Below are 23,910 nucleotides of genomic sequence, written 5' to 3'. Positions count from 1 at the left end.
ATGTACTTGTAGTTGAGCGCAGAGTTGATCATTCAGCCCACAGTTGAGCAGTTGAGCTTGGAGGAGTTTTTTTTTTTAAAGACTGTATTGCAGTGGGCTCCAGAATGAGAGAGTTGCGGAGTGTGGAGAGACTGAGTGAGAGATCAGGGGTTGGGATGTCATGGGGTGGGGTTGGGTTGGGTTTGGACGGGGGCGAAACAAGGTTGGCGACGGGGTGAGAAAAGCGCCAGAGGGTTCATAAATATGGACTCAAACCTCCAGAGACAACAAGAGCGCAGCTATGAGGCTATGAGGGAGTGAGGAGTGGGGGCACACCCAGACAGCACGGCGGCAGCAGGAGCAGAGGATGACGATGATGGCAGGCAGGGAGGGAGTGGGGGTGTGGGGGGTGGGAGGAGGAGGAGGAGGAGGAGGAGGATGGGGGAAACGGACGGCAGAGGCACACACACACGCACACTCACACACGCACACACATGCACACGCGCACCCACGCGCACACACACACCACTAGGGAGGCACTAGCTTGAGGCACTCTGACACAGACACACAAACACACACACACACACGCATGCACACATACACGTCGACGCAGAGGCACTGCCTGGCCCTCACCCCCAGCTTGAGGCTCCCACACGCACGCACGCACGCACGCACGCACACACACACGCACACACGCACACACGCACACACACACGCATACATACACACTCACACACGCACGCACACGCACGCACACACGCAGGCCATCTTACCCAGCAGTACGGAGGTGATGTTGAGGTCGAGGCGCTGCTTGGCGCGGACCCCCAGCTTGAGGCGCGGGGGATGCAGACGGCCTGCCGCCTGCTGATGCCAGGTGAGGAAGCACGGCCAGGGCTCGATGAAGGGCTCCCAGCCTGAGGAGACACATTAGCAAATACACACACACACACATATTAATACACATACACACAAATGGCTAGGGCTTGATGAAGGAATGAAGAAACACACACACGTTAAACACAGAGTAACATACACACTTCAATACAGACATGCCAGGGCTCGATGAAGGAATACCAGCCAAAGGAGTGGAGACACACATTATAAATACACACACAGACATTATTACACACAGTCACACATGGCTAGGCAGGGCTCGATGAAAATACACACACATTAATACACACACATATTAACAAATGCACGCACACACACACACACACACACACACACACACACACACACACACACACACACACACACACACACACACACACACACACACACACACACACACACACACACACACACACACACCCATTAACACACCCATTAACACACACACTCATACACAGGGTGTCTACAGGTTTGACCAAGTCAAAATTAAGACATTTTAAGACTTTTCAATACCATTTTCCAAATAAAATTAAGACCAACTCGCGGCGTTTACAGGTTTTAGCAAGTCAAAATTAAGACATTTTAAGACTTTTCAATACCATTTTCCAAATAAAATTAAGACCAACTCGCGGCGTTTACAGGTTTTAGCAAGTCAAAATTAAGACATTTTAAGACTTTTCAATACCCTTTTCCAAATGATATTAGGACCAACTCGCAAGATCATACACAGGTTCAAATGAAGCACAAAAACCAATTGGTTATTTACATTAATGTAGCCGTTTGAAAACACAAAACTATACACAATGAAACTTAACACTAAATAAAATTCAATAATGCGTTCTAAATTACACTACATGGCTACAACTCCCGATTTCCGTCGCGAAGTTCATCACATGGCTGACATAATTATTCCTCCCTAAATTAAGCTCCACAAATTTAAGACATTTGGGTTGAACATTTAAGACAAAATAAGACTTTTCAAGGCCTTATTTGGCGAAAATGAAATTTAAGACTTTTTAAGACTTTTTAAGGACCCGCGGCCACCCTGCTCACACATGGCTAGGGCTCCCAGCAAGGCGAGTGGAGAGACACACATTACAGTAATATAAACACTCACACGCATTGAACAGGAAACACATATGAGCTCACAGGAAAAATAAGACCGAAAAAAGTCCCACACATGGACATGCAAGTCCACACAGTGACGCAGGAGACAGGAAAGAACACAGCATCACTCACACTGGCATGAACACACACACACACACGAACACACACACACACACACACACACACACACACAAACAAACGAACACACACACACACACACACACACACACACGAACACGCACGAACACACACACACACACACACACACACACACACACACACACACACACACACACACACACACACACACACACACACACACACACACACACACACACACACACACACACACACACACACACACACACACACACACAGAGAGAGAGAGAAAGGCAACAAAAAAGACATTACTAAGCCAGATAATGAAACAAGACACATACAGATTTAACACAAAAACAGAATCCGACACACACACTAACACAGACACATTTGCACAAACAGAGACAGAAGGACAAACAAAAGCAAAAGTATGGATCCAGAAACACAAAAGCATGCCCAAACACACACACACTCGCTTACACTCCCGCACACACACACTCACACACACACTCTCAAGCGTGCAGGTGCACACTCTCGCGCACACACATACACACACAGACACAGACACAGACACGAACACAGACACACAGACACACGTCAGTGCAAACATAGCCAAGCACACACAGACACACTAGTGCAAACATACACAGAGGCTGTAAATTTAGGAGAAAGGCATGAAAAAACAAAATGTAGCGTTGCAACTTGAGCCGTGTGCCAAGGCTGCCGTGACGTCCCCACATAAATCAAGCAGCGGTTTGGAAGTGTGCTGAACACATACAGTAGGGGAGCCAACTCCACTCAGTCTCTCTCTCTCTCACACACACACACACAGACACACACACACACACACACACACACACACACACACACTCTCTCTCCAGCGCGAATGCGCACACTCTCGCGCACACACACACACACACACGGTGGTGTAACTGAGGAGCCACAGAAGCCAGAGCTGCAGTTCACCTGACAGTTCCCTGTTGTCGTGTAGTAGTCTCCAGACAAGGTGATGCTGGCATTGTGCTCTCCCCCTCTCCCCCTCTCTCCTTCTCTGACACTCTGTCTCTCTCTCACACATATGGCGCCAGTTTACCCTCCAACTCACCTGACAGCTCCCTGTTGCACTACCCCAGACAGTGGGAAGTTGGCACTGCCACCTCTCTCTCTCTCTCTCTCTCTCTCTCTCTCTCTCTCTCACTCTCACTCTCACTCTCACTCTCACTCTCACTCTCACTCTCACTCTCACTCTCACTCTCACTCTCACTCTCACTCTCACTCTCACACACACACACATACACACACACACATGCACACACGCACACACACTCGCACACACACGCACGCACACACACACACACCAGTTCCCACCTGAGAGTTCCCTGTCTCCCCAGCTTCTCCAGACAGAGTGAAGCTGGCAAAGCCCCCTCTCTCCTTGTCATTATTTTGCTCTCTCACACATACGCATGCATACACAGTCACAAGCACGCCCGCACATGCACACTGGGTGCATGACAGTATTAACTCCAACTCACCTGACAGTAGTCTCCAGACCGGATAAAGCTGACATTGCCCTCTTTTTCTAACACACAAACACGTGCACGTGCACGTGCACGTGCACACACACGCACACACACACAAACACACACTCACACACAAGCACTCCAACTCACCTGACAGTTCCCTGTTGTAATAGTCTCCAGACAGGGTGAAGCTGGCATTGCCCTCCTGTGTGGAGCCGATCCTCTGCAGCACGTACAGCCCTGTGGATGAGAAGACACAGCAGCATGGGCAAAGTTACATATCATGGGAAGTCATGGGTAAGCGAATAGGGTGTCAGACTTGTAGCCCAAAGGTTGCCGGTTCGACTCCCAACCCGCCAGGTTGGTGGGGGGAGTAATTAACCAGTGCTCTCCCCCATCTCCCCACATGACTGAGGTACATACTGTAGTACCGTCCCGCCGCACTGCTCCCTTTCCGGCGCCATTGGGGGCTGCCCCCTTGCACTGGTGAGGCATAAATGCAATTTCGTTGTGTGCTGTGGATTGCTGAGTGACAATGACAATGGGAGTTGGAGTTTCCCAGGTGGGTTTTCACTTTTCGCTTTCATATACTGTAAATGCAGTGGTACAGTAACACATCAGTATATGAAGGTTGTGAGCTTTGTATTATTGTTCTTTCAAGAGGTTTGCCTTCTGCATTTCAAGTAATGCTAAATCAGTTTTGGAATAGTTGATATGACCATATAGAATTCTTGCTTTGCCATATTTCTTTGTATTAAACAGGAAAACACTAAAACTAACAATTAAATTACACTTAAAGGGACAGTTTGGTCAATTTCAACATGCAGTTGTAATGCTCACACTACCCTGGACTTGTCAGTGCCTGAGATCTTTTTTTCTTCTTCTTCAGCCGTTTCCGAGATCCTGGTCATTGTAATGGGGGCAGCTCTTAATTTACATTTCAAAAAAACATTTTTATTTATTCCCAAAAACATCCAAAAGGTTATAAAACATCAGCAGACAACTAGCAAACAGCAGTACCTTTTGGGAAAATATTTGGAGTTGGCCTATGTTTCATTCTTTAAAAATGTAAACAAACGCTGCCCCCATTAGAACTGCTCATACCTCGGAAAGGGCTGAGCCGAAAAATGTGGCATCACCAGGTACTGACAAGTCAAGGGTAGCGTGAGCAATACAACTGCATGTTGAAATTGACCAAACTGTCCCTTTAAGAGGATGATGGACCAGTCAATACCTAGTTAACACTGATGTAAAGGCCACTGATGTTCACTGATGCCAAATGATGTTCACTGCTACTACTAGGACTACATCATATCTGTACGACAGTGGTGAGTGTCTTTCGGGAGAATGTGAGCTCCACGAGAGGGACGTCATCATTGCTTACTGCTAATGATAACTGTGAAATACTAAACGAGTGTTTGGGTCTGAGTGCCTTACTGGAGAGGGAGGTGGTGCCATGGATATCCGCCTTCAAACAAGCAAGGGTGACACCACTACTGAAGAAGCCTACACTGAACCCTGCTCATGTCGAAAACTACAGACCTGTCTCACTGCTTCCCTTCCTATCCAAGACGCTAGAAAGGGCAGTCGCAAAGCAAGTCACCAACTTCCTAAACCAGAACGGATTACTTGACCCAAAACAATCTGGTTTCAGAAGTGGACATTCAACTGAAACTGCGTTACTCTCAGTGACTGAAGCTCTAAGGACTGCAAGAACGGAAGGACTATCCTCGGTCCTCATACTACTAGACCTGTCTGCAGCCTTTGACACAGTCAACCACAAGATCCTCCTGAGGATACTCACAGCCATGGGAATCACAGGCGTTGTCCACTCATGGTTCAACTCCTACCTCTCTGGACGCACCTTCAGTGTGTCATGGCAAGGGAAGCTATCTACGACACCCTCTCCACAGGCGTACCCCAAGGATCAGTGCTGGGACCCCTTCTGTTTGCAATATACACGTCCTCCCTGGGACGTGTCATTCAAACACATGGGTTCTCCTACCACTGCTATGCTGATGACACCCAGATGTACCTGTCGTTCCGTCCAGAGGACACCACGGTTTCGGAACGCATCTCTGCCTGCCTCACCGACTTGTCAACATGGATGAAGGACCACCACCTACAGCTGAACCTGGCCAAGACAGAGCTCCTGGTGATCCCAGCTAAAGAGCCGCTCAGTCACAACATCAACCTCAAGATAGGCTCCACCATCGTGACCCCAAACAAAGTCGCCAAAAACCTTGGCGTCATGATTGATGATGAGCTGTCATGCTCCAACTACATCAACTCGGTCACCCGGACCTGTCGAATCCAGATGTCCAACGTACGGAATATCAGACCTGTGCTGACACAATATTCTACACAACGACTGGTCCAGGCCACGGTCCTGTCCCGCGTTGACTACTGCAACTCACTCATGACAGGTCTACCTGCTTGTGCGCTAAAGCCTCTGCAGATGATCCAGAATGCGGCGGCACAGTTGATATTCAATCAACCCAAAAGGACCCATGTTACTCCTCTATTTATTGAGTTGCACTGGTTACCGATCGCCGCCCGGATCAAGCACAAGGCATTGACCCTTGCCTACAAAACCATCACAGGAACGGCCCCAGCTTATCTGAAGGACCTACTAACGCCTTATATTACTGGAAGAGATCTGCGCTCATCCAGCACAAGCCGTCTGGCTCTGCCATCCAGTCGCTCTAGGTACTCCCAGTCAAGATTGTTCTCCGTTGTGGTTCCCAAGTGGTGGAACAGTCTCCCAGAGGCAGCAAGACTAAGCACCTCTCTTGCAGCCTTCAAAAAACAACTAAAGACATTCCTCTTTCAAGAGAATCTACTAGACTAATGATTGAACTGGCCTTGCCCCAGGGCAGAATCCTAACATGATGTTTAGTTTAGTTTAGTTTGAGTGTGTGTGTGTTCTCGTTATTTCCTCTTTATTAAAAAAAAAACAAAAAAAAAAAAAAACCTAACCCCTCTTTGTAATTGCACTTGTTGTTCTGTATATCTCCTGTGCACTTTGTATTTGCTTGTGATGTTGGCTTGATTATGTCCTCTTCTGAAAGTCGCTTTGGTTATAAAGCGTCTGCCAAATGCAATGTAATGTAATGTAATGTAATATAACTACTACTCCTACTACGACCACATCATAGTGTATGACAGTGTGGGTGTTTTACGGGAGAACGTGAGCTCTGCGAGGGGGACGTCGCAGTCCAGGCAGTCGTCGATGAAGCAGATGCAGACGCTCTCAGCCTTGACCTCGATACCGGAGAGTGGGGGTGCGGAGTGGCTGCTGCTGCTGGGGTCCGAGTCGGTCCGCACGCGGCCCAGAGTGCTCTCGGCGTTCTCCAGCAGCCACGTGGCCGCCTGGTCCAGCTGACCTGGAGAGCGGGGGGGACAGGGGACGAGGACACAATGTTAGGCAGACACACACACACAGCAACATAAACACACACACGCGCACACGCACAAGCACACGCATACACGCACACAGACGCACACACCCACAGACGCACACATGCAGACACACACAGACGCGCGTGTGCGCACACACACACGCGCACACGCACACGCACACACACAGTCAGAGGCAAGACAACACAAGACAAGACAAGATAGTTAAATGCATGGGCACGAAAGCACGCACACACTCACAAACAGTCATACAAAAGAGTTTCAAGGGAGTTGGTTTACGTTTAGTTTTATTTGGCAGTCTTGAGTTTGATTAGTAGAACTCTAGCAGCTGTTGCCACAGGCGTTCCTTTTTAACATTTGAAACGATATCAAAGCTTGTGATCAAAGCCACTGGTTATCTTTTTTTTATGATTATAAGGGTCTGTATAGCAAACGTATGCATGAACACAGACATGCATACAAACAAACATATAAAATATCAGCTTTTCTGATTCCAGACGGCTTTTTATGGATAGTCATGCATGCAGCAGACACATCATCAGAGTTCATAAAAGAAACACATTATCGTATGAAATGTATGCACACAGGCTCTCTTCTCCTGGCCCATCTGGCCCGAGTGAGGTATACACAAACTGTCACCATGGAAACCTAATCACAAAGCAATGCATGTTGCACACACATGCACAACATTCTATCACTCCAAACTTCCTGCTACAGCTGGCCTATGACACAGCCATAGATGAACTCGGGTCACTATGGAGATGTAAACATACCCACACAAGATATGCTTACACACGCTTGGCCATCAACATGCAGTACACAGTCGCTGAATAGACAACAACATACTGTGAATTTGATGTTGTTTTCCAAGGGATATGCCCGTTGCATACATTACGCAAGTATAAAGTATTTCTGAAGGCGGTGTGTGTGTCACCTTTGCACTGGATGAGGGCCCGTTTGCAGTCCTCTTTCCTGAAACCCAGGTCCTGTAGGCGATTCAACTGGCCCTCTGTAACCACACGAAAAAGGCAAAACCATTTTAATTAATTGTCTATTTTTTCTTTACAATTTGAATAGTAAATAGTAGAGATGCACCGGATCCGGTTCCGGATCCAGGATCCGGTAGCCGACGCTTTTCAGTCAAAATAGTTTGAGCCAACGTGATAAAAAGGGCCCACGTGTGTGAGTAGGCTATGTGTTACTTTCAACCCTTTCGTAAGACCCGGTATCCGATTCCGGTTCCGGCAGGATCTTAAGCAGTGGATCCGGTATCCGGCAGGATCCTAAAAATCAGGATCCGGTGCATCTCTTGTAAATAGGCCTACAGCAATCACAATTTCATTAGCAAAGCAAATTCACAATAATTATGACATATTCATCATTTGATTAGTAAATCATATAAATAAATAAAAGCATATGACAATTTCAAATAGCTCCCCAGTTAAGTGCTCTCATATCAAGCTGCATCACAAGAACACTCTGTATGTGAAAACTTCTAGCACCTCTAGCCTGGTTTTACCAGACCACATTAATTACCTCATAATTCATTTTTGGTCATGATCCTCAATGCCCTGCAGCGATTGGGTGGGAGGAGTGAGCTCAGCTCTGGTTTGAAATGAGTGGTGACCAATTGATGACAGTTGACGTTCATGACGCATGTTATTTTGTGCCCAAGTGCGCTCGTTATTTACCGGCCGACCGGAGGACGACTAAACCCTCCCCAGAGAAGCGTAATGATCAGACCATTCGTGAATTACGAAGTATTTCAAAATGTCAGGCTACAGCACCTCACCCATGACTGTCTGCCTTCTCTCTTACCCAGCAGTGCCTCGGTCTTGTGCCTGAAGGCGTCCTTTGGTTTCAGGGCGAGGGTGTCCGAGGTGGCCATGGACGTGCCTGGCTGGTACCCAACAATAGAGCCAGCGGCGGCGTTGGGGTCTCCTGGGGTCGGGGAGCCGGCGGAGGGAAGGGACTTGGCTATGGCCAGGAAGAGCTGCACGTCGTTATAGGACAGTCGGATGTCCAGCGCAGGGAACTGGATCTGTGGTGAAGAGATGAGGAATAGGAAGACTTAGATTAGACTTCTTTATTGTCCTTTTAACTTAGCCTGATTATCATTGACTTTCAAATCTCTTCGAGACTTGGTCTGACCAAGAGCATAACAATATTAACATTTCCCAAACGTCATGGTTGACCCGCCTCCCTTGGTTTGCTAATGGTTGTTTGCTTCCCGACAAAGTGGGAGGAGTTCCTGATTTTTCAGGAACTCAGAAAGTACTTGCATTGCTTTTGATCTGACTAGTAACAACGCTGAAGGTGTTGCGTCACTAGGAGGGCACAGCCTGGCTACATTTAACTACATGAAATGGACATTTATCTTTGGTAGTGGCATAAAGACACAGAAAAGACAAACCCACATCACACTCAATATAATGAATAAATATACTGGTATATGGTTAAGAAGAATAAAATAAAAACTGGATCTGTAATGAAGAGAAGAGATGAGGAATGGAAGGGTAGAGTAAGCGGCAGGGCAGGGCAGGGCAGACCAGGCACAGTCTATAACATGTGGACGCCAAATGCTCCTTTGAAGTTGAAGGACGTGACACAAACTCTGACAATTAGCAGGAATTGGTTGCATAAAAAGCACGTGTTGATTTTTGGGGTGTGTGTGTGTGTGTGTGCGTGTGTGTGTGTGTGCGCGTGTGTATGTGTGTGTGTGTGTGTGTGTGTGTGTGTGTGTGCGTGTGTGTGTATGTGTGTGTGTGTGTGTGTGCCTGTGAGAAAGACAGTGTGAGAGCGAAAGAGCAATAGAGAGAAAGAGCAATAGAGGGAGAGAGAGAGAGAGAGAGAGAGAGAGAGATAGATAGAGAATGGGAGCGAGAGAGAAAGAGAGAGAGAGAAATAGAGAAAGAGAGAGAGACAGAGATACATAGAGAGAGAGAGAGAGAGAAAGAGAGAGAGAGAATGAGCGAGAAGGAGCGAGAAGGACAATGAACGAGAGAGAGAGAGAGTCCCTGACCTCGAGTAGAGGTGGGAAGTCCTCTATGTTGAAGGCGTCCAGGAGGCCAGAGCTGCTCTGGTACGTAGGGCTGCCACACAGCTCCATCTGCACGTTCACCGGGTCGATGATGGACAAGGCCGTCTCCTGCTCGCTGCCCAGCCGACACGAGAACACCTGCAGAGGAAGCACGACAGCTGCACGTCAACACACACGCATGCACAACAATATACTGCCCTACAAAGCCAAAGTGCAGTAACTACGTAACTTGTCAAAATTGAGTTTAGACTGAAAATGGTTTTCATTACACCTTGTTTCCTTGTTCCAAACGTGTTCCATTTTAGAGATATTGCTACGTAAAATTTTCTACAATATGCAACCCAATACCAAGGCTTTTGAAGACAATTTTCTCAGTTTCAATGTTGGCGTAGAAGTTGCCTTTGTAGTAATAGGACAGTCATGGGTAAGCAGTTAGGGCATCCAGCTTGTAGCCCCAACAAGGTTGTCGATTCGACTCCCAACCAACCAGGTTGGTGGGGGGAGTAAGTACTGTAACCAGTGCTCTCCCCAATCCTCCATGACTGAGGTTCTCTGAGCGTGGTACCGTCCTGCCAAACTCCTCCCTTGTGGCGCCATTGGGGGCTGCCCCCTTGCAGGGCTGAGGCATAAATGCAATGCTGTGGTGTGCAATGTGCACGTATGTGCTGTGTCACAATGACAATAGGAGTTTGGAGTTTCCCAGGTTGGCTTTCACTTCACTCGTTGTGTTCCATCACACTGTTGACTAAGTGAAATATGCACATGCAACATGACTAGTCACAAGACAACAGGTCACATGTCTCTCCGGACAAAACAGAGAAAAGTTCAAATAAAGACGTCTTCTGATTGGCTGAGCAGGTGTCCATTATTCCCAGAGAACAGGACATCTATGATGTCATTCGGGCGTGCGTGCGTCTAAGCTGCTTCTTTTCCTAACTTTCTGGCGAACTGCCATTACTAATTCTAAACTGCAGGTTGCTATGGCCAAGATCCAGTCGTTAGTTCCAAGCCAGAATAGAATACAGAAGAACACAGTAGAGTACAATAGCTGTACTGATTGCAGTTGATCGCCTGATATATAAAACAAGACATCGGAATCGGAAAGAGATATTATTATGATTAAATAATTTTAGGGGGATATTACGGTATATAAAGTATTGATTTTGTCAAGAGAGGGCTAAGTGACCGACCTCAATGCCAGCCAGGCTCCCGGAGAAGGGCCGGTCGAGGAAGCGAGGCTTGTAGGTGAGCACGGTGGTGCCCTTCAGGATGATGGCATTGGTGTCCAGACACGAGGAATCCTCCACCACCACAAACTCCGTCCCTGACAAGTAAACACAATAAACCTTCAATTTACTCAACTATCCCATAAAGCACACAACTTTTTAATGGTCATCTTTCATTTGTTAGGTGACCCCTTGGTAACATAATACAGCAGCATTGAGAAAAAAATGATAAAGATAACCATTTGACATGATATTTTCCTCCTAAGAGCTGTTTATATGAAATATCTATCTATTGTTAATATACAAAATGTATCAAAGCCCCATTAAAAAACTCACAATAGCATTAAACATTTCCAAAGTAGCCTTCCTCTCCAGCACCAGTACCTGTGACGTTGATCTTGACCTCTAGGTAGCGGTCCTGGGTGACAGGCACGGTGGAGCGCTTGGTGACCACGCCACTCTTGACGGTCTTGGGCATGAGGGCGCCGCCGCCACTGGAGTCACTGCCGCCACTGGGCCAGCGCTGGCGCGGAGCCGTGCCGGAACCCTTCTCCGCCGGCATGCGCAGGAAGTCGCGCACCAGCTGCAGCCAATCGAAGATGAGGAAGACACGCAGGTTGTTGAGCACCACAGTGAAGCAGGAGGAGTCCCGTGTTGACCTGGAAAAAAAAAAACAACAACGAGATGGCCCTTCAGTATACATACATATAACTGTGCTTAGCTGCAAATCTCCTGCGTTCATGCCGGGCATTTGTTACCCGAATACAACACAATATTTTTCGGTTCGCATCGTGAACCAACTTTCCAGTTCCCAAATGCTCAGAATTGCGGAGTGAACAACGCGCCGCCCACCCGGCTCAAGACTAGGTGCGGGTACTGACACGGGCACAATTCTCCGTCGGCCTGAACCTATAGTGATACCTATAGTGTAGCTCCAGCTGTAGAGAGGCGCGGTTGCTGCCCGTCCTGGAGGGCTGCAGGATGCAGTCGAACACGTTGGGCTTGCTCTGGCTCTGGCCCTGGCCCTGGCCCGGGCCGGTGCTGGATCCTGAACGTTTGTGTGCCCGTGGGTTTGAGCTGGCTGCAGAGGCGCTGTAGCGAGTGTCGTAGGCCAGTAAGGAGTGAGACACCAGGTTCACCGACTTGGAGCTGTTGGAGAAGCTCTCGAAGAGCAGCTTGGACTTCATGAAGTCAAACCTGGAGAGGAGACCAGGGTGAAGAATGGGAAGGGTAGAAAAAGACAGAAAAAAACAGGGATGGATAAAAAAAATGAACAAAAGATGGAAAAAAAAACGGCAATATATTGTTCATATAGCACAAATATTTACCTGAAAAAATATTCCAACCTTTTACATAAATGTCCATAAACATACAGTACATAAATGTATTAAAATAAAGTGGAATTCCAAATATCCATGTTTTGTCTTAGCTACAGTGCCCTCCATAATTATTGGCACCCCTGGTTGAGATGTGTTAAAAGCCTTAAAATAAATTCAGTGTTTATTGCAGAAGAATACTGTCACACTGAAAATTGTAGGAAAATGTAGCCTTCAACTCAAATGAATTGTAAGAAAAAAAAAAAAATCCCTGACTAAAAAATAATTATTTTTCATTAAATCACCTGTTCCACAATTATTGGCACCCTTAACAATTCCCAGGAAATAAATATAATTGAAGCATTTCTGTCATTTCTACAGTAGTTTACAAAGTTTACCAGAGAATGTAGGAACATTTAATTAGTAATTCATCACTTCCTGTTTCCCTGGGGTATAAATATGACGTGACACCGAGGCCATTTCTCTTATCCACTCTTAAACATGGGAAAGACAAAGGAACACAGCATACAAGTGAGGCAGATGTGCGTCGACCTTCACAGGTCAGGCAGAGGCTACAAGAAGATTGCCACTCAACTGCAGCTGCCCATATCCACTGTGAGAGGAATAATTAAGAAGTTCAAAACAACTGGAACAGTGGTAAACAAGCCTGGACGAGGACCCAAGTTTATTTTGCCACCACGCACAGTGAGGAGGATGGTAAGAGAAATCAAAAGATCTCCAAAGCTCACTGTTACAGAATTACAACAAATGGTAGCATCCTGGGGTCACAAAGTCTCCAAATCAACCATCAGGCGCTGTCTACATGCCAACAAGCTGTTTGGGAGGCATGCACGGAGAAAACCTTTCCTCACTCACAATCATAAACGCAAGCGTCTGGAGTTCGCCAAGCGGTATTGGGGCTTCAACTGGGACCGTGTGCTTTGGTCAGATGAGACCAAGATTGAGCTTTTTGGCAACAAACACTCTAAGTGGGTCTGGCGTACCACGAAAGATGCGCATGCTGAAAAGCACCTCATACCCACTGTGAAGTATGGGGGTGGGTCAGTGATGCTGTGGGGCTGTTTCGCTTCCAAAGGCCCTGGGAACCTTGTTAGGGTGCATGGCATCATGAATGCTTTGAAATACCAGGACATTTTAAATCAAAATCTGTTGCCCTCTGCCCGAAAGCTGAAGCTGGGTCGTCACTGGGTCTTTCAGCAAGACAATGACCCTAAACATATGGCCAAATCTACACAGAAATGGTTCACCAGACACAAAATCAAGCTCCTCCCATGGCCATCTCAGTCCCCTGACCTCAACCCCATTGAGAACCTGTGGGGTGAGCTGAAGAGGAGAGTACAAAGGAGAGGACCCAGGTCTCTGGATGATTTAGAGAGATTCTGCAAAGAGGAATGGCTGAAGATCCCTCTTTCTGTCTTTTCCCATCTTGTGAAACATTATAGGAGAAGATTAGGTGCTGTTTTGTTGGCAAAAGGGGGTTGTACAAAATATTAACACCAGGGGTGCTAATAATTGTGACACACATTATTTGATGTCAAATAATTATTTCTTTATGTGGGATTTTTTCCCCACTGAATAAATGCACTTGTATTGAAGGTTGGATTTTTCTCTTTTTTTCCATTAAGGTCCCATATTATTTAGAAAAAAAATAAAATAATTGGAAGCTAAAAAACACATCTCAACCAGGGGTGCCAATAATTATGGAGGGCACTGTATGTGTATTTTTGTTGTTAAATTTGTGAGCAAACCAAAAGACATTCCTAGCAACTGTATGTTATACTGTTTTTTAGGATATAATAAAGTTGAACTTCATATTAATTTCTGACTTATGAAAGGGAGGGGAAGGGGTGGATGTGTGTCACCTGGCAAGAGACTGCTTGTGTCCGGAGGCCTTGGGGCAGTCGAGCAGCTCCAGGCTGACATTCATCATGTCCACCAGGAAGGACAGGCTGGTGTACACGTCCCCGCTCAACACCGTCTGCAACAACACAGGACACAGGAACAAGCTCATCGCATATGTATGTGTGTGTGTGTGAGAGAGAGAGAGAGAGAGAGAGAGAGAGAGAGAGAGAGAGAGAGCGAGAGAGAGAGAGAGAGAGAGAGAGAGAGAGAGAGAGAGAGAGAGAGAGAGAGAGAGAGAGAGAGAGAGAGAGAGAGAGAGAGAGAGAGAGAGAGAGAGAGAGAGAGAGAGAGAGAGAGAGAGATAGCGGCCTTGGCTAAATGTATGCATGTCCTTCAGGAAGGCCAGGCTGCTGTACACGTCCCCCCTCAACACTGTCTGCACAACACGGGACACACAGGAACAAGGTCATCGCTTACAGTAGAGGAAGCTGAAAAGATGTGTTCTATTATGAACTAGCTCAGTTTAATTGAAAGATTTTTTTAACGAAGATGAAGAGTGCCTTGGTTATCTTCAAAATATTGTTCCGAGTTATGGGAGCATGATGAGAATGACAGTGGGTTCCAATTAATACCCTGCTGCTCCTACAGCTCAGTGTGCAGACTTCACATTTGTGCTGTCGACCATTTTTGAAAATAAACTAATTTTACACCTGCCCTTGAGTTACATACCGTAATTGAGAACACTTACTTTTTAGGGAAGCATCACTGAACCAGATGGTACCAAAAACTGAATAGTACCAACAAGTCCCATTTGGTTCAGTGATGCATGCTATGAAGTAATGTCAACCGATTTAGAGAATGGCTGGAAAACAGGAGAAAGATAAAACTCAAATTATTTAACTTGAAGGAAAGTGTGAAATGAGCCTATTTTCAAAAATGGTGGACTGTTCATGTTCTGGGTTAGCAAGAGACTCGGGTGCAGCATTGTCCATATTTTATATCCAGTGTTTCATTAGCACCTACACAAAACTTTTTTTTTTTTTTTAGCACACCTCAGTTGGCAGGTGCGTCGGAGACGGGTCATGGGTCAGTTTGAAAAAACTCCAGCACACTCATTGACCATTTTAAAGTTTACCTGAGGAAGGTCTCGGCAGGCCTACCTGACAGTAAAGGAGCATGTGAGTGGAGGAGACTAGAGAGAGTAGTTGCTGTGGTCTTGGAGGTTGTATGACCTAACAACCATAGCTTACTAATTAAAGGGGGTACCAATTAGGACAGCAAATAGAGTGGGTTAGCTAGTTAGTAAGACACTCACATAGTTGCTGGGTCCTGGAGGTTGTATGGCCTGAAGAACTCCTCAATGGACTGGCCTAGATTGTGCTCCTACCCTAGCAGCTTAGAGCTAGTACAGTACCTGACCGTAAATGAACATGTGAGGGGAGGAGACTCACGTAGTTGCTGGGGTCCTGGAGGTTGTATGGCCTAAAGAACAATCAGCTGCTAATGGGTGTGCTAATTAAGAGAGGTACTAATAAGCTGAGATGAGTGAGAGTAATAAATGAGTGAGAGTGGGTTAGTTAGTAAGAGACTCACATAGTTGCTGGGGTCCGGGAGGTTGTATGGCTTAAAGAACCATCATCTGCTATTTGGCTTGTGTTGATAAAGGATAATAATAAACTCCTGGACTATTTACAAACTTCCAAATGCTTCGTTTTGTGAGTGCAGACCATATTTGTACTACTGTAGAAGTTTGGTGTCATGACATGTGATTTTTGGGGGGTAAGTTTGGAGATACTGCCAGGGCCCATTCACGCTTGTGCCAAGCTATTCGGAATAAACATACAATAACTCGGTAACTCTGCTAATGTTCGCCCAAGCCAGAAAACACTTCGGGTGGACTACTGGATGGATGTCACAGTTCAAATGGCATTAGGGTGAATCTACTGCGAACCATCGCTTTAAGAGGGGTGTAAATTAGCTAAGATGAGTGAGAGTAATAGATGAGTAAGAGTGGGTTAGTTAGTAAGAGACTCACGTAGTTGATGGGGTCCTGGAGGTTGTATGGCCTGAGGAACTCCTCAATGGGCTCGCCCAAGTTGTGCTCCTACCCTAGCAGCTTAGAGCTAGTACAGTACCTGACCCTAAATTAATGTGTGAGGGGAGGAGACTCACATAGTTGCTGGGGTCGTGGAGGTTGTAGGGCCAACCCCAAGCATACTAATTAAAAGCAGGGCTTTGAACCGGTTCAAGGAACGAAAATGAAAACCAGGAACTTTTTGTATTTTACAGGGAACAGAAACGAAACCGGAAACGTTATTATTTTTTATGTTCTGGAACGGGAACACTTATTTAAAAATAATGGTAACCGATTAATAACGGTTAACACCGTTCCTCAAACAAACAAAAAAGTAATTATTTTCCTGCGCACGTTACCATGACGGCTGAGGTTCACGTTAGCAACAGTATCTCTGTTCACGTCCTGTGTGACATCAGACATTCTCTGACTGAATGGAGAGAGAGCTGTGGATTACAAAGTCTCCACTCCACATCTTAAATAAGAGAAACCACTGTCATACAAAAGGGCGGAGTTTCCATTGCATCATTGTAAGACATTGCAGAGAAGCACATGTAAAGCGCACCAAGAATGTTCTACCTTATTGGGCATCCATGGCCGCTTCCAATATGCACAAACTCACAATGTCCATCATAGCACTCCCCGTGACCCAAGTCAGCGTGGAGCGCGCATTTTTATCATTGAGGTTTATTCTCCGCTTCTCAGATTCGGTCGACCCTGAATGACAAAATTCTGGAGGATATTCTTTTCATCCATTTGAATAAACAGTTTGGAATGTAGGCTGACTCATTTGCACTTCCGTCTTTCTTGGTTAATTAACGTCAGTTAGGCCTATGGGGAGTAATCAGCTGACAGGAACGAAATTAACCGTTCCGGGAACAATATTTTTTTGTTCTAACCGGTTCGGGAACGTCAATTTATTGGTGGAACTCATAACCGGAAACGTTATAATTCCGTTTCTGTTCGGAACAGAACGTTTGGAAAAAAATAACGGTTCAAAGCCCTGATTAAAAGGCAGTACCAATTGTTAGCTACCAGTATTTGTTATAGTATTTTGCATTTCAATTAGCAGCTCACAGTCTTTTGAAGTTCAGTTCATTAAAAGTTATGGAACGAATGACACGGGTGTCTTGTGAGTAATTAACACCAATTAGGACAGCTAATAGAGTGGGTTAGCTAGTTAGTAAGAGACTCACGTAGTTGCTGGGATCCTGGAGGTTGTAGGGCCTGAGGAACTCCTCTATGGGCTCGCCCAGGTTGTGCTCCAGCAGGCCGCGGATCAGCTGGTAGCGCTCCAGGTCCAGGGAGCAGTGCACTGAGGACAGACTGCCATGGATGGACATGTCGGGCACCGCATGACTCAACTCCCTACAAGGGGATGGAGAGAGAGAGAGAGAGAGAGAGAGAGAGAGAGAGAGAGAGAGAGAGAGAGAGATATGGGGGGGGGGGGCGACAGACAAACAGACAGAGTGGAAAAGTGAAAGAAAGGAAGAAAGAAAGAAGGAAAAAAAGAAAGAAGGAAAAAAAGAAAGAAGGAAAGAAAGAAAGAAAGAAAGAAAGAAAGAAAGAAAGAAAGAAAGAAAGAAAGAAAGAAAGAAAGAAAGAAAGAAAGAAAGAAAGAAAGAAAGAAAGAGTGATGGTGGAGGTCAAAAAATGTGTCCAGAAGAAGTCCTGAAAACTACTACATATTCTGTGGAATCAGACAAAATACAACGATGCAGGCTGACCAAAAGACACCCACACTGTCAGACTTAACATAACTCAGGGTCTTGCATTCTCATTCAAATTACTTTCCATCTCTTTGAGAAAGTGGAAGAATGTCTGCTTTACTTTGTCAGATGTGTGTGTACACTATGTGCGAGCGCACCGGGGATAGGAGATTGCACTCCACTTTAAGCCACAGGTGGCTGCTGCCACTGTGCCTCACTGCATAGGAGGAAGTTAGTGTGTGTGTGTGTGTGTGTGTGTGTGTGTGTGTGTGTGTGTGTGTGTGTGTGTGTGTGTGTGTGTGTGTGTGTGTGTGTGTGTGTGTGTGTGTAGGGGGGGTGTCCATGTCTCACTTGTCCTTGAGACGTCCTTGAGTTCTTCTGCTGGAGGCGGCTGTGACAATGATACACTGTAGGAGGTGGTTCTCTGTGTGTGCATGTTTGTGCCCCTTAACTGCAACTTTGTGTCAGGTGTGTATGTTTCTCTGTGTGAGCGTGTGTGTCTCTAGGTTGCGCTCCACTTCGAGCCACAGGTGGCACCACTCCTGCGGGAGGCGCCTTTGGTGTGTGTGTGTGTGTGTGTGTGTGTGTGTGTGTGTGTGTGTGTGTGTGTGTGTGTGTGTGTGTTTGTGTGTGTGTGTGTGTGTGTTTCTCACTTGTCCAGGTTGCGCTCCACTTTGAGCCTGAGGTGACACCTCTCCTGCAGGAGGCTGCTGCCGCTGCGCCTCACTGCGTAGGAGGAGAAGAGGAGGTCGTTGTCGGCCCGCTTGGCCCCGCCGTCCCACGGCTCGCTGGCCAGACGCTGCGCAGAGAAGATGTCCATCTCCTGCAGGTCCAGGGAGATGCAGTCCAGCAGGCACACGTGCTCCTCTGCAGGGGAGAGACAGGCAATTCAAAATAGAATGATATGAAGTTATACACACATGCTCCTCTGTCCAATGTCCTTTTAGTGAAAGAACTGGTTACGTTATGGACTTACAATAATGTTACAAATATAGCCTGCTAGCTTGCTGGAAATGCTGCATATATCCCTAGAAATCCTGTCACAGACCACTAAAATCAACTTTGAGAACAAGCTGTATTAGCAGACATGGCTAGGACACTGTGTAGACACTTACTCGTGATTACATCACGATGTGAAAGCATCAGCAGTTTAGCCAAGACAGTGTTCTCATCACAGACATAGTCTACACACGTCTTGATCTCTTTTGCTTCCGAGTCTAATTTAAATTCAGGCCAAAAACTCAAATCAAGGTACTTCTCAAAGGCAAATAATGGTGGAGAAATTAGTACTTAAGACGTTCATGTCGGTTTACCTCCTCTTTGATCTAACAGACGGCTATTATGATGAAATATCGAGAAATGGTGGTCAAAAAGAAACAATGACATGACCAGTTTGAATCATACCAGGGTTGAGGGGGTCAATGGCCTCGGGGAACCTGCCCGCGGCTGCCTGTGGCCGGCCCAGAGTGAAGCCCGAGCTGGGCCCTGAGCTGGAGGAACTGGAGCCTGGGCCAGTACTGGAGGCTTTCCCCTTCTCTGATGCCGCTGCTGCTGCTGCTGCTGCTGCTGCCTCTTCATCACTGGGCTTAGTGCTGCCCCCTGCTGGCTGAGAGCTCTTCACACGGTCCTGATGAACAAGCAGCCAATGTCAATAGAGGAGAACAGTGGGGTACTTGACTTTATTACATACATATAATAACATAACTGGTTAAGTGTGCAAGGTTTTCTTTTAAAAAAAAAGTACTTTTAGTAGCTTTTACTTTAATGTTGCATTACTTCACTGAACAAGGACTGCTAAATGTTGTTGTATTTGTTGCAATGACAAGTAACATATTCTATATTCTATATTAATAATAATTGAACATGGTCCAGATGAACAAGAGCAGTCATTCTCAACAAAAGAGAGCGTTCAACTGACTGAGTTTGATATCATGGGTGTGATTTTAGGTGTGGGGACATGTCCATACCACATTTGAGATAAACCTAGCTAACCCAGAAAATGTACGATAATAATGTCCCCACCAACCTACAAACATACACCACCTAATACACATAAACATATGCATCATGGCTAGAAAATATATATAATGTGAAAATAAAATGGTTGCACATATAATGGCAGTAAAAAAAATAACAGAATGAATGGTACACATCATTATTATACTTATCACAATAAATGCATTTCTTCATACATCAATGGCTGATGCATTAAAAATTACTCATGGCGCGTGATGTAATAGGCAATGCCATGCACTGTGAATGTTGGTTTAGATAATGAACAAAAATGAAATTAGACCATAGAAAATATATAATTTCTTGCTCTGTATTTTCAGTGTAAAAATCTGAAAATGTGTAGCCTGCCAAACAGCCTTCAAAATAAGCGTCCAGCAAGTTATCACAATTAATGATTATGCAGGCTATAATTTCAGAAGACTTGCTGTTCACAGTCCACATTTAGAAAATGGGCATGTTTGGCATGGTTACACAATGCCATGTTACTTGCCAACATGAAAACCCTTACTAGGTCACATTGACATAAGACATGGATGTCACCATAGATTATTTTTGATGAAGGAACATTTTTAAATATCTATACTTTTTTTTTTTTCATATTGTTGTTTCGTATTATTTTTGTAAGGGTCTAATTTCATTCTTTTGAAAACAAACAAAAACATACCATTGTTTGCTTGGTGCAACGTTTAGTTTAGCCAAGTTTAGAAACAGTTCTCATCATTTTATTTTATTCAATTCAAAATGCTCTCATGGGATGATGCGCCAATGAGAAAAACAAACAATGGATGGAAAACAATGGAAGGAAAATGGAAGAAATTACGAGTTGTTTTGGATTAATGACCAAATAATGGGCTGTGTGGTTAATAACTGTCATGATGATGGTTACAAGCTAATTCATAAAATCATTAACTTACATGTAGAGTTCATGAGTTCATTGTCAGAAAGGGAAAAACATGCAAAAGAGAAGAGGTTAATGACTACAGAGTAATAGACAGACAGGGCTGTGTTTCCCAAAAACCCTTTATGTAGTACTTAGGCCTAAGTAGTACTTACGTATGAGGGGCCGCCTAGGCAATATATCAGAAATAGGTCTCACATCATCAATAAAAGTTTATACATACACTATTTTACCTTGCACATGCACTTGCCGCAAGCATTTTATTTGCATGTACGAGAACAAAATATTGTTACAGTTGTATGTAGACCTATAAAATGATTGTATGCAAAAAACGTTTAGTGATGTGGTATATTGCCTAGGCGGCCCCTCATACTTCTGTAAGTACTACTTGGGCTTAAGTACTACTTAAGAGATTTTGGGAAACGCAACCCAGAAAGACAACCCAACCCAGGACACCTCAACACATGCTCAACAGCACACCCAGTTACCTTATAGTAGGCTGGGTCCTTGTACGAATTTGCATGCAAAATTAAATTCTTCACAGACAACACAAAAAGACATGGACACATGTGACACCTAGAAATAAGTTCCACAAACACTATAGTACAACAAACATCGGCGATACTATGACAAAAATAGACAATGACTGATTGACAAGTCTAGACTAAAAGGATGACGATGATGACTTTGATGGAATTACATGCACATTCAGATTACTAAGGACATTGGTGAGTGAATTATACCCCTCCTCCACACCCGTGAGGCTGTTATGAGATCACACCGCAGATTAGATTATAGAGGTGGGCCGCATTCATGAAGCACTTTCCTCACAACACTGAACTTATAAGTACATCTCAAGAGAAGAATGAATAATTATGTCAATGAAAAAGTAATTTTGACAAAGTTTTGAGAAAGCACGCACACCTCGAAGGTTTCTTTTTCAGCAGGTGCAGCTTTTCAGGGAACTTCAGTCATCAGTTTTCACATGTAAGCAGTGTCGCGCTCTTGTGAAAACTGATGAATGACAAAAGTAATGTCTACAGCAACAGTGCTTACTTTTCAGATACAGTTTTATGAACAAGGCAATGCTGATTTATAATTTAAATATCGATTTACGTATAAAGGTGATTAAAAAAAAAAAAAAAATGGTTTAGATTTTATGTTTTCATGATTGTTGTATGTTTTGCCCAGGGTCTGGTGAGTGTTTGTGAATTTTGCTGCTTGTAATTGCGAAAGTGCTCCATGAATAGCCTTTCCTGTGAAGGTGTAGCCAAGCATGGTAGGGACAGGACATCCTGTGAGTGATGTGCCGTGCTGTGAGATTTATTGTGATGTGTGTACAGTAAATGTGCTGTATATGGGTGGGTCAAAGGTACAACATGAAATTGTCCTTCAGTGCAACATATACTTTTTCTTACTGTAACTGCATAAAACATGATTTTTAAAAAAAATGTCTGGCTCTCATGCATTTTAACAGTTACAGTAAGCAAAAGTATCTGCTGGCACTGAAGGACAATTTCATGTTGGACGTCTTTGACCCGTGTGTGTGTGTGTGTGTGTGTGTGTTTTTGGTAGTGGCAGTGGCGGTGTGGGTGTGGGGGTGTGGAAGAGGACTCACCAGAGAGGGGAAAAAGGCATGAGCCATGGTAAGTTTCTCTACCTTGTCCCTGAGAGAGAAGGTGCCGTGCGTGCCGGCGGGCAGGAAGCAGTTGTGCACGCGCAGCTGGCCCAGGTTGGCCACGATGAGGCGTGGAGAACGCGAACTCTCTGGGATCAGCAGCACCGGAGCCCCCGCCTCGATATCCAGGAGGACGCGAGACGCACGCTGCGCACGCTCACGCACCTGGCCAGAGAGATAGAGAGAGACAGAGGATAATCATGATATAGAGATTACATTAGTGATATAGAGATTGTATTCGTTTTATGATGGCAGTATTCCTGCCTTGATATCTAGGAGGACACAGGACGCACGCTCAAGCAATTGGAATGAGAGAGAGAGGATTATGTAATCATACTATATCGAGATAATGTGTTTTATAATGGCTACTATATTCCCGCATTCATGTCCAGGAGAATGTGCAAAGCAAGCTGGGGATGCTTACACACCTGGACAGAGAGAGAGAGAGAGAGAGAGAGAGAGAGAGAGAGAGAGAGAGACAGACAGACAGACAGACAGACAGACAGACAGACAGACAGACAGACAGACAGACAGACAGACAGACAGACAGACAGACAGACAGACAGACAGACAGACAGACAGACAGGCAGAGGCAAGGAGACAGGTGACAGACCACCAAAGATCGAAACCTATCTACAGTTCCACAATACCCACAGTAACAACCCACATACTGAGTCAGCAAATGCAAAAAGCTAACTGACACAAACTGAAACTAAAACGTAGTAATGAAAGTCATGCAAGAAGTGAAAGTAAGGGAGTAGTGAAAAACAATTCTGAACAAAATATAAATGAATATAAATAAATATATTTGTAACTGTATTTCTGCCTCAATGTCCACCAGCACAGACAGCCCCTGCTGAGGTTATAAAGAGTCTGTGCTACAACTTGAACTGAAATCAAGTTGTAAATTAGATTAGATTAGATTAGATTCGCCTTTATTGTCTCTACAGAAGAGAAATTTTGTGTGGACATGAGAAGGTGTGATTTACAATGGTTACCACAGAGGAAACACACAGGGAACATACAGTATATGCTTAACAAGCTGTGTAGCTGACAGAACTGCATCACCTTATT

At 45.2% G+C, this 23,910-nt stretch overlaps 1 protein-coding gene across 1 annotated transcript in view; it reads right to left on the bottom strand.

The window, feature by feature from the left end:
• The window catches only part of vps13d (vacuolar protein sorting 13 homolog D), a 165,577-nt gene that overhangs the window by 109,952 nt on the left and 31,715 nt on the right, over positions 1-23,910 (bottom strand). Inside the window, exons 27-40 of the mRNA XM_063208416.1 lie at positions 22,777-23,001; positions 19,652-19,874; positions 18,901-19,114; positions 17,735-17,906; positions 14,485-14,600; positions 12,207-12,482; positions 11,670-11,944; positions 11,250-11,383; positions 10,042-10,197; positions 8,838-9,060; positions 7,954-8,028; positions 6,782-6,985; positions 3,750-3,839; positions 753-893 (exon numbers count right to left, since the gene is read on the bottom strand). Of these exons, the coding sequence (XP_063064486.1) occupies positions 753-893; positions 3,750-3,839; positions 6,782-6,985; positions 7,954-8,028; positions 8,838-9,060; positions 10,042-10,197; positions 11,250-11,383; positions 11,670-11,944; positions 12,207-12,482; positions 14,485-14,600; positions 17,735-17,906; positions 18,901-19,114; positions 19,652-19,874; positions 22,777-23,001 (2,524 nt within the window). The remainder of the gene's footprint in view (positions 1-752; positions 894-3,749; positions 3,840-6,781; positions 6,986-7,953; positions 8,029-8,837; positions 9,061-10,041; positions 10,198-11,249; positions 11,384-11,669; positions 11,945-12,206; positions 12,483-14,484; positions 14,601-17,734; positions 17,907-18,900; positions 19,115-19,651; positions 19,875-22,776; positions 23,002-23,910) is intronic.

Source organism: Engraulis encrasicolus, chromosome 10 (genome assembly GCF_034702125.1).
Source record: "Engraulis encrasicolus isolate BLACKSEA-1 chromosome 10, IST_EnEncr_1.0, whole genome shotgun sequence".
NCBI classification, from domain to species: Eukaryota; Metazoa; Chordata; class Actinopteri; order Clupeiformes; family Engraulidae; genus Engraulis; species Engraulis encrasicolus.
This window is presented reverse-complemented; position numbering and strand designations above follow the sequence as displayed.